A 15,993-nucleotide genomic window follows, 5' to 3' on the forward strand; every position below is an offset into this window, starting at 1 on the left:
AAATATTTTAGTCAGGAAGAGGGGGACAATTGACTGTCATTAATATTTCCTTATTCGTAGCCATAACAACTCTGGGAACTATTATTCAATTTTGATTAGTTGATTCATTAAGTTGGGTGTTGAAACATTTCATCCTCTAATTGTAGTCTACAGAAGGGATAATTTAGTGTACCATTACTTGGGATGTACATCAATTTATCGGCCATTGTCTTATAACTTTAGATCCCTGGATTTTTGTACAAAGTTTAAACTTGGCAACGGTTCTGGCCACCTTTATCAAACAGATTGAATATTATAAAATCATGGATATAATAGTGGGGTATCCAGGGAAAAACAACATTTTTGGATCACAAATTTGAAATTTGAACAAGCAGTATAAAAGTTTAGTACAATTTTTAAACTTGGAGTTTTTCTGATCACCTTTTTCAGACAAAATGAACATTAAAAAATCATTGGTATGAAAAAGAGTAATCCATTTTGCAGATATTATACGGATAGTTTGACTGAGAACTGGTTCTAATCCAGCGGCTACAAATGTTTTTTCCTGCGAAGATTGGCAAGTTCCTTCTCCAGGGCAGCAACACGCTCCTGCAGCTTCATCTTGCCATCGTTGGCATCCTGACCAGACAAATTATCAAATATGTGTAATTTGCCGGATATATAGCAATAGAAATCAGCCAGATATCTGGTATCTGGTCAAATATGTATCCAGTCCAACCCTACTTAAAACCATCCCAGGACCAATAGACCAATTATAAAATCTATTATCAAATATGTGTATTAGTTTAATTTGCCGGATATCCGGCAATAGAAAACAGCTAGATATCCGGCATAATATGTTTACTGTCTAACCCTACTTAAAACCAACTCAGGATCAATAGACCAGACAAACTAATTATCAAATCTGTGTATTTTGCCGGATATCCGGTAATATAAATCAGCTAGATATCCGTAAAATATGTTTATGGTCCAACCCTACTTAAAATAATCTCAGGGCTAATAGACCAGACAAACCAGTTATCAAATATATGTAATTTGCCGGATATCCGGCAATATAAATCAGCTAGATATCCGGTATCTGGTCAAATATCATCCCAAGACCAATAGGTATTTTCTCAGAATATAAGAGTCCTATCTTACAATTACAAACGTTTTGTAAATATTCAAAATTGGCAGTTTCTGTATAATAAAGTTGTTGCAAATATAGGTATTAATAAATTCTATCTATTTTCATTACATATGGTTTATTCTATCTTTTTTTGAGTATAATTCCATGCTTTATGTTAGTTGTAACTCATTTAGAGAACATTGACTACTTTTTTACCTATAAAACATAAGTTTGTAATTTTTTTAAAATTGGCAGTTTCTTTGTAATAAAAGCTGTTGCAAATATAGGTATTAAAAGATTTTTTGGGTATAGTCTCTTTAGTGGCAACACCTCTTAAGGGGCGATTCGTCGTATTTCCACAGTAGCTTATCTGCTATATCTAGTCCCTGTGGGGGGCTCTAACAGTGTGGGGCTAATTGCTTAAAGGGCGAATATAGGTTGAATATGATATGGGCTCAAAAAAACCGTGCCATTCCATAGATTAAATATAACTTAAAGATATTGACATATATAATTGTATAAGTCTGTTTATAGGTTAAAACCTGTCAAACTTAAGATAATATTATGTAATTAGTGTGGTTCCCTAAGAACTCAAACACCCCAGCATCACACAAGGCTTCATGGCAAGGTTGAATTAAAAAGCTTTTGTTAAAGGATAGTCGTAATAACGTGGAAACCAATTAATCAGGGGTAAATATACCCATCTTCTACCTTCATACAAATTATATAAAGTAAAATATTTAAAAGTTTAAAAAAACATCAAATAATGTAAAAAGTAAAAAAAATAATCGATAAAATTTTCTTGGAGGAAGAATGATTTCAAATCCCTGTTTTTTTAAGGTTTGTTTGTGTGTGTGTGTGTTGAAAATGCGTACTTGAGGATATTTATATTTTCCAGAATTAACCAATGATCTTTGTACAGAAAATAAACTTTAAGACGTATTATTTACCCTAGTCATTACTATTGGCGCACTTTTACGCAAATTATTTTTACGCTTTTTAAAAATTGAATTAAAGAGTATATAATCTAAAATAATAAACATTTAAATTATCATTTAAGATGCATGCCATTGTAATAGTCAATCAAACTTAAGCCAAATAGTAAAAAAAAAAAGTCTTGTAAAGGGCTAAAATAAACGGTTTGTCGTCAATCTGATTTATCATATGTTCAATTGAAACAGAATATTGAAAAATCTACTAAAGGTTTTTTTTGAATTTTTAAATTTGGCATAGATATTCTAAAAGTATGAAATGGCACCTTTCATATAAGCTCATATCATATCGAACCTATATTCGCCCTTTAACCATGCGGGGCGATCAACCTAAAAGAACCTCTCAAAAGCTACTGTGAAAATATGACGAATCGCTCTTCTCTTATTTGTCTATTGGATGTATAAACCCTTGTATTATGGAGATATTATATTTGATAAATAGTTTCCTTGTAGGCACGAGCCAGTTCTTCTCTCTCATGGGCAAGCTTCCTGTTGTCACGCTCCATCTCGGCGTACCTGAAAAGTATAATAATAAATAACTTGATGTTTGTCCGTCCGTCTGTTTTTCCGTCTGTCCGTCCCTTAAGATCTCGGTAACTACTGAACCGATTGGATTCTACTCTTCAGGGAATGTACCTACTGGCCCTGTGGTGGTTTCAGGCTATTTTAGGCACGTACATAATTTTATTGTTTAATTACCTCTTGGGGCAAAGCCATAGATGCTAGGGGCCAGTTTTGTTAGCCCGTGACTTCGGCAACTCGGGGCCGACAAAACTGGTTGTAATCTTATGATTGTACATTTTTAGATCCACGGAAAACTGTTTATAATACGATGCAATAAATAGCTATTCAGACGTGTTTTTGGTTTCAAAATTTAGCTTTAAAAGTTTTTGATCCAACCGATTAATAATTTTAAAAAGTACCCAAAGATATTGTGGTTATAAAACTTTGGGTACCAGTGTAATTTGTTACCTCTTCTTAAGACTATCAAATTCCATCTTCAAAGACTTCAGCTCATCCTCAAGCTTACCCTGTAATATCATTATAATTAGTGGTTGAAACGTTGGGACACTCAACTAAATATTAATATTTTCTCAGATGCTATTAAAGATACCCATGGATCTAAAGAGATAAGACAATAACCGATAAATTGATGTACATCCCCAATTATGACATTTAAATTACTCCTTCTGTAGATTAAAATTAGCGGTTGAAACGTTTGAACACTTAACTTAATATTCTCTCAGATGCTATTAAAGAGAGACAGTGATTTAAAGGGATAAGACAATGGTCGATAAATTGATGTACATTCCCAATGATGATATGATACAATTACCCTTCTGTAGATTATAAAATATGAGGTTGAAACGCTGGGACACTCAACTAAATAAACCAACGTGGATGATAAAACAGGAGAAAAATTATCGTTGCAATTTTCCCTCGCTTTTATTGCTCGAGCCTTTAATCCAGTAGGAGGGGAGGGGAATTGAGCAGATCTTTATTTTAGCCCGCTACAGAGTTCATTTTGTTATAAAACATGAATATTTGGTGTAAGATCCAAGTTCTTAACTCATCTTGAGGTTAAAGTACCCCCAACAAAAACCGCTACTATTCATATTAGAAATATAATTTTTTTCGTGAGGATTACTATAACAAGTGGGCATGTATATTATTCATGTTATCGAGTCGTGCAATATATGTTAAAAAGACAATTTCTCTGCTGTTATTAAAGATTAACGACTGAAATTTTGTGTGTAGATTCCTATGACAATTAGTTACAACTGACCTTAGTCATGGTCAGCGATTCGTTGGCCATCTTGAGTCTGTCCATATCATTACCCATCTTCACTACTTCCTGGGCGCGGGCCTTGTTGTCTCTATAGATAGATAGAGAGATAGATAGATAGATAGATAGATAGATAGATAGATAGATAGATAGATAGATAGATAGATAGATAGATAGATAGATAGATAGATAGATAGATAGATAGATAGATAGATAGATAGATAGATAGATAGATAGATAGATAGATAGATAGATAGATAGATTGACAGATAGATATAGTTAGATAGATTACCTATCAGCTCTCTCATACAGGTTGGTCATCTCCTTGAGCTTAGTTCCCAGCTCCATGTTGCTCTTCTCAACAATTCTCATCTTCTCAGTAATCTCCTTGATCACGATCTGAACATTTTGTTTAATGGTTGAAAAGTTTGAACACTGTCTCTTTTATGAAACTACCTTTAATTCCAAAGCTATTAAGCCAACAAATGACAAAACATGTTTTTTTTATAAACTGTGGGATGTAAAGGGATAAGATAATGGCCGATAAATTGATAAACATCCCCATTGATAATACACAAAATTAACCCTTCTGTAGGTTGCAATTAGTGGTTGAAATATTTGGACATTTAACTTAATCAAAATTCAACAAAAGTCCCCAAAGTTGATAAGCCAACGATAAAAAAACGTTTTCAAACTTTGGGGAATAGTGTAATAAACAGCTTTTGAGTCCTAAATTATCAATTTCCCCCCCAAAAAAATTTAAAATGGTTCATAGTTACAGAAATATAACAGTAGAGTTTCTATCAATAAAATGAGATTTTTTGAGAAAAAGATAATTGTTAGAGCAAACCAAAATAATTTGGTTCAATATGAAAGTTGTTGTCTGTTATAAATTGTTTATATTATTTTATTGAGTTTAGTCTGCTAGAATTGTAAAAAAATCAACGGCATTCTTTGCGCTAGTTCCCTAAATCTTAAAAATTAGACAAAATAAGAAGAGTTGCATTAGTTCTAGTACCCAAAGTCTAAGACAGCCAATAAAATGAATGTTAGATCCATCCATTGTCCTATTCTTATATCCTTGCATGTATTGTGTACAGTGATGGCTCATGTACATCCCCAATGATGATACACAAAATTGCCCCTTCTGTAGGTTACAATTAGTGATTGAAACGTTTGGACATTTAACTTAATCAAAATTCCACAAAAATCCCAAAAGATGTTAAGCCAACGAATAAGAAAACGTTGTCAACACTTTGGGGACTTGTGTAAAAAGCAGCCCAATCGCCCCTTCTTTAGATTACAATCATTGGTTGAAACGATTGGACATTTGACTTATTGAACCAACCAATCAAAATTGAACAAATAAGTAAAACGTTACTATAAAACTTTGGGGACTAGTGTAATAAACAGCCCAATATCACCTCCCTCTCTGGATAGAATTATCCTATTAATTTGAAACCCTCCTCTACCTGGCAATGCTCGACCTCCTTGACAAGGACTCCGTTCTCCTGACCCAGCTTCATCTTCTGGTTCTCAGCAGCCTTCAGCTTAGCCTCCAGGTTGTTAAGGGCATCCTGGTATAGATAGATAGATACATAGAAAGATAGATTGATGGATAGATAGATAGATAGATTGATAGATTGATAGATAGAAAGATAGATAGATAGTTTTATCTTTTGGTTCTCAGCAGCCTTCAGCTTAGCCTCCAGGTTGTTCAGGGCATCCTGGTATAGATAGATAGATACATAGATAGATAGATAGATATATAGAAAGATAGAAAGATAGATAGATAGTTTGATTTTCTGGTTCTCAGCAGCCTTCAGCTTAGCCTCCAGGTTGTTCAGGGCATCCTGTTATAGATAGATATATAGATAGATAGATAGATAGATAGATAGATAGATAGATAGATAGATAGATAGAAAGATAGATAGATAGTTTGATCTTCTGGTTCTCAGCAGCCTTCAGCTTAGCCTCCAGGTTGTTCAGAGCATCCTGTTATAGATAGATAGATATATAGATAGATAGATAGATGGATAGATAGATAGATTGATAGATAGATAGTTTCATCTTCTGGTTCTCAGCAGCCTTCAGCTTAGCCTCCAGGTTGTTCAGGGCATCCTGGTATAAATAGATAGATAGTATTTAAAGGTTTTTTTCCATAAAGTTGTGTGTTAGCGTTAAGTCAAATGCGCTCATTAAGTCAAACTGTTCCTAATTATGATTAATAGATAGAAAGATCGATATATTAATTGATTGATTAATGGATTAATTAATAGATTGAATAAAAGATTAGTTGATTGATAGGCTTGTAGATTGATAGATAGATAGATTGATAGAGAGATATGTAAATAGAGAGATATGTAGATAGACAGATAGATAGATAGTTTGATCTTCTGGTTCACAGCAGCATTCAGCTTAGCCTCCAGGTTGTTCAGGGCATCCTGGCATTGACAGATAGATAGATTAATATATAGATTGATTGATTAATTGATAGATTGATAGATTGATGGATTGATAGATTGATAGATTGATAGATAGATAGATAGATTGTTAGTTACTCTACCTGGAGACTGGTGACTTCGATGGTAAACTTCTTCTTCAGGGCATCAACTTCCTCAACTCTGTTTGAGGGATAGGGGGATAATTTACTTATAACTTTGTTTGTCTGTCTATTTGTCTGTCTGTTTGTCTGTCTGTTTGTCTGTCTGTTTGTCTGTCTGTTTGTCTGTCTGTTTGTCTGTCTGTTTGTCTGTCTGTTTGTCTGTCTGTTTGTCTGTCTGTTTGTCTGTCTGTTTGTCTGTCTGTTTGTCTGTCTGTTTGTCTTTCTGTTTGTCTGTCTGTCTGTTTGAGGGGGGGGGGGGATTATTTGCTTTGTCTGTCTGTTTGTCATTTTATAATTTTTGTCTGTCATTGATTTTGAACATATGTCTTAAATTCTTGTCTGTCTGTTTCACTATCTGTCTGTCTGTATGTATGCATTTCTGTCTGTCTGTCTGTTTGAGGGGTGGGGGGATTATTTACTTAAATCCATGTCTGTCTGTCTGTCTATCCGTCATTTTGTCTGTTTGTATGCATTTCTGTCTGTCTGTATGTCTGTCTGTCTGAGGGGGGGGGGATTATTTACTTAAATCCATGTCTGTCTGTCTTTCTGTCCGTATGTCTGTCTGTTTGAGGGGTGGGGGATTATGACTTAAATTCTTGTCTGTCAGTCTGTCCTTTTTCTTTCTGTTTCACTATCTGTCTGTCTGTATGCATTTCTGTCTTTATATCTTTCTGTTCGTCTGTCTATATTTCTGTCTGTCTTTTTATCTGTCTATCAATCTGTATGTCTATTTATTTGTCATTTTCTTTGTCTATCTGTTTATCAAAACATTTATGAATATGTCCGTCTAGTATACTTTTCTCATATCATCACTAGTTCACTAGTTTTCTATCTGTCTATCTTTTTGAAAGCGAAGCTTTTCTATAATTAGGGTCCGTCCGTCCGTCCGTACGTCCGTCCGAGATAGATAGCTTTTATTCGTTAATTTAGGCATGTTAGAGTTGTCCTATCGATTTCAAACTTTGCATGCTGATTCCCGTAGTAGTTAGGTACGATTAAGAAAGCGTAGCAACTCTATAATCATTACCAGAATGTCCGTGCGTCCATTTTAAACATGATGATTTTTCTACTTTTTTAACAACAAATTTTTATGTGATCTAATTATCCGTTTGATCTGATTTTTTGTATATTGATTCCTGGGACAACAAAGAACAATAGTATAAGCGAAGCAACTCTATAATCATGTCCTAAAAATGTAAGTATGTCCATAAACATTATCCTGTATCAAGCAGTTTTTCAACTAATTTACTTACAATTTTGCTTCGACTCTTTCGATACTTTTTTATTCTGATTATTCAGTTCAGACACTATACAAGTGTTAATGTCCGTTTGTCTTACCGTTTCAGTGCTTCGCTTTTATGGATGTTGTCATCCTTGTTTATTTGTCTATCTTATGTGTCTATTTATCAACCTGTGTATTTGTTTGTCTGTCTAACTGTCTATCTTATCTGTCTATTTATCAATCTTTCCATCTGTATGTATGTCTGTCTATCAATATGTCTGTTTGTTTGTCTATATATCTCTTTATCCAAACAATTATAAATATGTCCGTCTGTCTGTTTTTATCTGTAACGCTTTTGTTAAGTGAAAAATCCTTTTTATCTCTTCTGTCTGTCTGTCTAACTGTCTATCTTATCTGTCTGTCTGACTATCAATCCGTCTCTTTGTTTGTCTATCTATCTGTTTATCAAAACAATTATAAATATGTCCGTCTGTCTGTTTGTCTGTAACGCTTTGGCTAAATAAAAAATCCTTTCCTATCTGTCTATTTATCAAACTTTCTATTTGTCTGTCTATCACTCTGTCTTTCTGTTTGTCAAAACATTTATAAATATTAAATATGTCCGTCTGTCTGTTTGTCTGTAACGCTTTTGCAAAGTAAGAAAATCCTTTCATTCTGTTTGTCTGACTGTCTGTGTTTTTTTCTGTCCGTCTGTTTGTCTGTCTGTCTGTTTGTCTGTCTGTTTGTCTGTCTGTTTGTCTATCTGTTTGGTTGGCTGTCTGTCTGTCTGTCTGTCTGTATGTATATATATCTGTCTGTCTGTTTGTCTGTAACGGTTTTGCTAAGTGAAAAATCCTTTCCTAAGGCGAGCTTCATTCTCGTACTTTCTCTTCCATTCATTGTTCTCTGCCTTCCATTTCTCAACCTGCAATACACACCAGTATAAAACTTTGGGTACCAGTATAAAACTTTGGGTACCAGTATATAACTTTGGGTACCAGTATAAAACTTTGGGTACCAGTATAAAACTTTGGGTACTAGTATAAACTTTGGGTACCAGTATAAAACTTTGGGTACCAGTATAAAAATTTGGGTACCAGTATAAAACTTTGGGTACCAGTATAAAACTTTGGGTACCAGTATAAAACTTTGGGTACTAGTAAAAACTTTGGGTACCAGTATAAATCTTTGGGTACCAGTATAAAACTTTGGGTACCAATATAAAACTTTGGGTACCAGTATAAAACTTTGGGTACCAGTATAAAACTTTGGGTACCAGTATAAAACTTTGGGTACCAGTATAAAACTTTGGTTACCAGTAAAAAACTTTGGGTACCAGTATAAAACTTTGTGTACCAGTATAAAACTTTGGGTACCAGTATAAAACTTTGGGTACAAGTATAAAACTTTGGGTACCTGTATAAAACTTTGGGTACCAGTATAAAACTTTGGGTACCAGTATAAAACTTTCAGTACCAGTATAAAACTTTCAGCACCAGTATAAAACTTTGGGTACAACTATAAAATTTTGGGTAAAAACCATCGACAGGTAGATATCCTCTGGATTAGAACCGGTTCTAAGTCATATTATCCGCGGATAATGTCCGCGGAAAGCTGACAATAATACGATGCTATCTATATAAGTATTTTTATCTAAATGGATCTAAAGGAATAAGACAATGGACGATAAATTGATGTACATCCCCTATGATAATACAAAAAAATACTTCATCTGTAGAGTACAATTAGTAGTTGAAACGTGGAGACAGACAAACAGATAGACAAACAGACAGATCAATGGACTGAGAGACATAAATTTAGGATGACAACATCCATAAAAGCGAAGCACTGAAACGGTAGGACAAACGGACAATAACACTTGTATAGTGTCAGAACTGAATAATCAGTTTATAAAAGTATAAGAGTCGAAGCAAAACTGTAAGTAAATAATTAGATCACATAAAAATTTATTGATAAAAAAGTAGAATAATCAACATGTTTAAAATGAACTTACGAACATTCTGGTAATGATTATATTTAGAGTTGATACGCTTTCTAAATCGTACCTAACTACTACAGGAATCACCATGCAAAGTTTGAAATCAATAGGACAATTCTATCATGCCTAAATTAACGAAAAAAGCTATCCGTTACGGACGGACGTACGGAGTGACGGACGGACGGACGTACGGACGGACCCTAATTATAGAAAAGCTTCGCTTTAAAAATATATTATATACATATATGTTCATCTTAAAGTTTAATGCTTTCGCAATCGTCAGAAAGATACTGATGATTTTTACAAAATAATTAGATGATTTTTCTAAATTTTTTAGGAGATTTTTCAACATATTTAATTTTTCATAAATTTTAGTTTGTTTAGAAGATGATATATTTTCTCTTTTAGCATTTGAAAAAATTCATAGCTTCTACAGGCTCTGTATTCAAAAGCGTAAAAAAGTCTTAAATCTAATTTTTTTTTTTTTTAATAGGATAGATTTTTTTTCTGAATATAAGATTGCACCTTTTTCCAACAATAGATAGACAGACAGATAGATAGACAAAGAGATAATTGGACAGATTAATAGACTTACTTATAGATAAAAAAAAAGGTAGATATACAGACAGATAGACAGAGACTTATAGATTGACAGATAGACAGACAGATAGACAGACAGATAGACAGACAGATAGACAGACAGATAGACAGACAGATAGACAGACAGATAGACAGACAGATAGACAGACAGATAGACAGACAGATAGACAGACAGATAGACAGACAGATAGACAGACAGATAGACAGACAGATAGACAGACAGATAGACAGACAGATAGACAGACAGATAGAAATATAGACAGAGAAATAGGTAGAAAGATATATAGACAGACAGGCTTATAGATAGACAGATAGACAGACAGATATATAGACAAACAAGCATATAGACAGATAGATATACAATCAGAGGGATAAATAGACAGACAGATAGAAAGGTAGACACATAGATAGACAGATTTATAAACTTTGAAATCAACCAATAACAAAAAATAATAGTTACTTTTCGCATTGTATTATAATTTTAGCTTAAAATAAGTTTTTTAGCCCCGAAATGCCGAAGTCACGGGCTATAGAAATGTTTTACTTTTATGATGATACATTTTTATATTTGTAAAATTCTGGATATAATACGATGCTAGACATAATTTTATTGTATGGATGAGAACTAATCCACCGGATTCTAATCGGTTTCGAATAAATACGGGAAAAGTACTCACATAACCCTCAAGCTGGACCTTGATGTTAAAAAATTGAAAATCAACATGTTTAAAATAGACGTACTGACATTCTGGTAACGATAACAGAGTTGCTACGCTTTCTAAATCATATCTAACATCTACAAGAATCAGCAGGCAAGGTTTTGAATTGATTGTACAATTCTAACCTGTTTAAATTAACTAAAAGAGCTAACTGTTCATAACTGTTCATGCGACCATAATTATAGAAAAAAAAAATTGCTTTAAAAAAAAGTACTCACATTACCCTTAAGCTGAACCTTAACAGCCAGTAGCTCCTCCTTCTCCGCAAAAGTACCCAAAGTGCTCAAAAGTACCCAAAAGTACCCAAAGGACCAAAAGTATCCAAAGTACCAAAAGTACCCAAAAGTACCTATAAGTACCAAAAGTACCTAATGTGCTCAAAAGTACCCAAAGTACAAAAAGTACCAAAAGTACCCAAAGTACCAAATGTACCAAAAGTACCCAAAGTGCCCAAAAGTACCCAAAGTACCCAATGAAAGATACTTACATAACCCTCAAGCTGAACCTTAACAGCCAGTAGCTCTTCCTTCTCCGCAAAAGTACCCAAAGTGCTCAAAAGTACCCAAAGTACAAAAAAGTATCCAAAGTACCAAAAGTACCCAAAGTTAAAAGTACCCAAAAGTACCAAAAGTGCCCAAAAGTACCAAAATTACCCAAAAGTAACCAAAAGTAACCAAAAGTACCCAAAGTACCAAAAGTACCCAAAGTACCCAAAAGTACCCAAAGAACAAAAAGTACAAAAAGTATCCAAAGTACCCAAAGTGCCTAAAGGTACCTAAAGTGCTCAAAAGTACTCAAAGTACCCAAAAGTACCCAAAATACCAAAAAGTACCCAAAGTAACCAAAAGTACCAAAAGTACCCAAAAGTACCCAAAAGTAACCAAAAGTACCCAAAGTAACCAAAAGTACCAAAAGTACCCAAAGTAACAAAAGTACCCAAAGTAACCAAAAGTATAAAAAGTACAAAAAGTACCAAAAAGTCCCCAAAGTACCAAAAGTACCCAAAGGACCAAAAGTATCCAAAGTACCAAAAAAACCCAAAGTTTCCAAAGAAAAATACTTACATAACCCTCAAGCTGAACCCTAACAGCCAACAGCTCCTCCTTCTCTGCGATCATTTGCTTGATTGTCCTCTCCAGGGAGCTGATCTTAGTCTCAGCCTGGGTGCGACTAAACAAAAAAACCAATCCTTATAATAAAGTAACAGGATGTCTGTCAGTGAGTCTGTCTGTCTGTCAATCTGTCTGTCTTTCTGTTTGTCTGTTTGTCTGTTTGTCTGTCTGACTGTATGTCTGTCTGTCTTTCTGTCTGTCTATTTGTCTGTATGTATAACTGTCTGTCTGTCTGTTTCTCTGTCTGTCTGTCTAACTGACTGTCTGTCTGTCTGTCTGTCTGTCTGTCTGTCTATCTGTCTGTCTGTCTGTCTGTCTGTCTGTCTGTCTGTCTGTCTGTCTGTCTGTCTGTCTGTCTGTCTGTCTGTCTGTCTGTCTGTCTGTCTGTCTGTCTGTCTGTCTGTCTGTCTGTCTGTCTGTCTGTCTGTCTGTCTGTCTGTCTGTCTGTCTGTCTGTCTGTCTGTCTGTCTGTCTGTCTGTCTGTCTGTCTGTCTGTCTGTCTGTCTGTCTGTCTGTCTGTCTGTCTGTCTGTCTGTCTGTCTGTCTGTCTGTCTGTCTGTCTGTCTGTCTGTCTGTCTGTCTGTCTGTCTGTCTGTCTGTCTGTCTGTCTGTCTGTCTGTCTGTTTGTCTGTCTTTCGGACCGAAGTATTTAGCTAACCGCTGAACCGGTATGGTTCTCTTTTATAGGGTTGCTTCTCATAGGTCCTGGGAACGTTTATAAATATTTTGGGTGAGAGTACCACCACCCAAAAAAGTTCTCCAATCTCTTGGAATTGGAGAAATATAGCATAAAATCATACCCAAACATATATATTAAAATAAAAACATCTCTGGACCTATAAGGAGCTTCACTGTAAAAGAGAACCCTATCGTTTCATTGGTTATCAGGTTCCTTCTCTTCAGACAAAAAAGCTTACTACTTTATATAATACAAGCAGATTCGCCCCTAGCTTCTAGGGGCTTTGCCCCAATAGGTAATTAAAAAAAAACATTAGGTACGTGCCGAAATAAAAATGATGTGAGTTTGGGAATCATTACATCTTCTATTTCCTACTCAGCCGAAAAGATTGCAAATCGGTCGTAAATTTTCGCAAGTAAATGGCGAATTCGCAAAATATATACGGAAAAAAATCTTTTTTTTTGTTTTTTGGAGGGGGTTTGGGGTGTCCCATCCCCCAAGAAAATAGCCTAAAACCACCACAGGACCAGTAGGTATATTCCCTGATGAGTAGTTTAGTTCGGTTCGGATGTTATCAAGATCTTAAGGGACGGACAGACATCATTCTATTTTGTATTTTAGAGGTGAAAAACTCACCCCTTAGCCTCGGCATCAGCGGCACGTCTGAGTTCATCCAGCTGTGCAGCAAATTTGTTCTTGTCCATACCAGCATGCTCAATAGCAAGCTTGTACTCGTTCAGCTTCTTCATGGACTAAATAGTGAAAAAATAAAAGCGGCTGAAAAGCTGGTTAAAAGCAGTCTGACCGCTTGGGATGTTTTATACTTAATGATGCTTCATATGGATGGGAATGTTGACAAGAAGTTTCAGCCTTCTAACTTTTTTTAGGAGCCAAGAAATTTTAATTTATAGGGAAGCATTGCTACCAAAAAAAGCTCAATAGCAAGCTTGTACTAGTTCACCTTCTAATGGACTAAATAGTGAAAAAATAAAAGAAACTGAAAAGCTGTTTAAAAGCATCCCGAATGCTTGAGATGTGTTATACTTAATTAAGCTTCATATTGATGAAAATGTTGACAAGAAGTTTCAGCCTTCTATCTTTTACAGGTGCCAAGAAAATCAGTTGTGAAACATAAAAGCGGCTGAAAAGCTGCCCAAAAGCAGTTCGACCGCTAAGCATGTTTTTTACTTAATTATGATCCATAACGATGGGAATGTTGACAAGAACTTTCAGCTTTTTATCTTATACAGAAGCTGAGAAATTCAGTTGTGAAAAATAAAAGTGGCTAAAAAGCTGCTTAAAAGCAGTCTGACCGCTTGGGATGTTTTATACTTTATTATGCTCCATAATGATGGGAATGTTGACAAGAAGTTTCAGACTTCTATCTTTTACAGGAGCCAAGAAAATCAGTTGTGAAAAATAAAAACGGCTAAAAAGTTGCCTAAGAGCAGTCCGACCGCTTGGGATGTATTATACTTAATTATGCTTCATATTGATGGGAGTGTTGACAAGAAATTTCAGACTTCTTTCTTATACAGGAGCTGAGAAATTCAGTTGTGAAAAAAAAGTGGCTAAAAAGCTGCCTAAAAGCAGTCTGGCCGCTTGGGATGTTTTATACTTAATTATGCTTCATATTGATGGGAATGTTGACAAGAAGTTTCAGACTTCTATCTTTTATAGGAGCTGATAAATTCTGTTGTGAAACATAAAAGCGGCTCAAAAGCTGTTTGAAAGCAGAGGATGTTTTATACTTAATTATGCTTCATATTGATGGAAATGTTGACAAGAAGTGTCAGACTTCTATCTTTTACATGAGCCGAGAAAATCAGTTGTGAAATATAAAATGGCTCAAAAGCTATTTAAAAGCATCCCGACTGCTTGAGATGTTTTATAATTAATTATGCTCCATAATGATGGAAATGTTGACAAGAAATTTCAGCCTTTTATCTTATACAGGAGCTGATAAAGTCAGTTGTTAAAAATAAAAGCGGCTAAAAAGCTATTTAAAAGCAGTCCGACCGCTTGAAATGTTTTATACTTAATTATGCTTCATGTGGATGGGAATGTTGACAAGAAATTTCAGACTTCTTACTTTTACAGGAGCCAAGAAAAAGAGAAAACTTACTTCCTGTGCCTCCATCTGGAGCTTGGCCTTGGAGCTGGACATGTCCTGCACAGTTCTGTTCAACTCTCCGATCTTGATGTTGTACTCGTTCACAGTTATCTCCAGCTTCTCCACCACCTAGATAGATAGATAGATAAATAGATAGATAGATAGATAGATAGATAGATAGATAGATAGATAGATAGTTAGTTAATTGGGTATATAGATAGATAGATGGATGGATACCAACAAAAGTATACATAAAGTTATACTATTAACAAATGTTTGCCTATTTCATGCATTGTTTGGCAGTTTTATGACATAATATGACTGTTGCAAACAACCTGGTATGGCAAACAAAAAATTAGAAAAAATTAACCCCGCTACCCCCCCCCCCCCAATTTTTATTTACTTTTTCTTTAAAATCTAATATAAAAAAAACGGTTTATCTAATTCAACTCCCCCCTTCTCAAGTGCCCCTAGAGGCCTCTAGGGGAGTAGCTACTAATATAGACATATCTCTTACCTTTTTGATGGAGATTTTCTCACTCTGAAGAATTTCAATCTGAGCATACAATTCTGATATCTCGGTCTTCATAACATTCTTCTCCTTGGACACCTTCTCTTTCTCTCTAGATACATAGATAGATATAACGATAGATAGATAGATAGATAATTAGATAGATAGATAGATAGATAGATAGATAGATAGATAGATAGTTAGATAGATAGATAGATAGATAGATAGATAGATAGATAGATAGATAGATAGATAGATAGATAGATAGGTGGATAGATAGACACATAGATAGACTGATTAATAATCAAAGAGTTTTCTCTCATTTTAATACTTTATCTTGCTCTCTAAATAGATAGATAGATGAATAAGATAAGAGAGATAAAACTAACTTATTATGTAGCTATAAATTTTCAATTCATCAATCTATCAATGGACTCCTGTAGCTCCATCCTTGCAGTCTGATGCTTGAAGCAAATATAGCTTTTCTGTCCTTTACCTAGCAAAATCTTGCAAAGTTTAGCTTTTCTATCCTTTACCTAGCAAAATC

The 15,993-nt window shown here is 34.7% G+C and overlaps 1 protein-coding gene across 7 annotated transcripts in view; it reads right to left on the reverse strand.

Moving 5' to 3' along the window:
* Positions 1 to 471: 471 nt before the first annotated feature.
* LOC145306845 (paramyosin-like) overlaps positions 472 to 15,993 on the reverse strand; it is a 46,918-nt gene continuing 31,396 nt past the window's right edge. For 2 of the 7 annotated variants that reach the window (XM_080149159.1, XM_080149163.1), the window contains exons 8-19: positions 15,453 to 15,558; positions 14,948 to 15,064; positions 13,459 to 13,574; positions 12,096 to 12,201; positions 8,574 to 8,638; positions 6,453 to 6,510; positions 5,359 to 5,463; positions 4,179 to 4,285; positions 3,887 to 3,977; positions 3,073 to 3,131; positions 2,545 to 2,616; positions 472 to 616 (exon numbers count right to left, since the gene is read on the reverse strand). In XM_080149159.1, the coding sequence (XP_080005285.1) occupies positions 529 to 616; positions 2,545 to 2,616; positions 3,073 to 3,131; positions 3,887 to 3,977; positions 4,179 to 4,285; positions 5,359 to 5,463; positions 6,453 to 6,510; positions 8,574 to 8,638; positions 12,096 to 12,201; positions 13,459 to 13,574; positions 14,948 to 15,064; positions 15,453 to 15,558 (1,090 nt within the window). In that variant the 3' untranslated portion in view covers positions 472 to 528. Of the gene's footprint in view, positions 617 to 2,544; positions 2,617 to 3,072; positions 3,132 to 3,886; positions 3,978 to 4,178; positions 4,286 to 5,358; positions 5,464 to 6,452; positions 6,514 to 8,573; positions 8,639 to 10,989; positions 11,008 to 11,518; positions 11,556 to 12,095; positions 12,202 to 13,458; positions 13,575 to 14,947; positions 15,065 to 15,452; positions 15,559 to 15,993 lie in introns of all 7 variants that reach the window. The other 5 variants (XM_080149165.1, XM_080149161.1, XM_080149164.1 and 2 more) reach the window with 5 other exon arrangements.

The sequence above is a fragment of the Acartia tonsa genome, chromosome 15, assembly GCF_053477335.1.
Source record: "Acartia tonsa isolate MP-2025a chromosome 15, ASM5347733v1, whole genome shotgun sequence".
Classification (NCBI taxonomy): Eukaryota; Metazoa; Arthropoda; class Copepoda; order Calanoida; family Acartiidae; genus Acartia; species Acartia tonsa.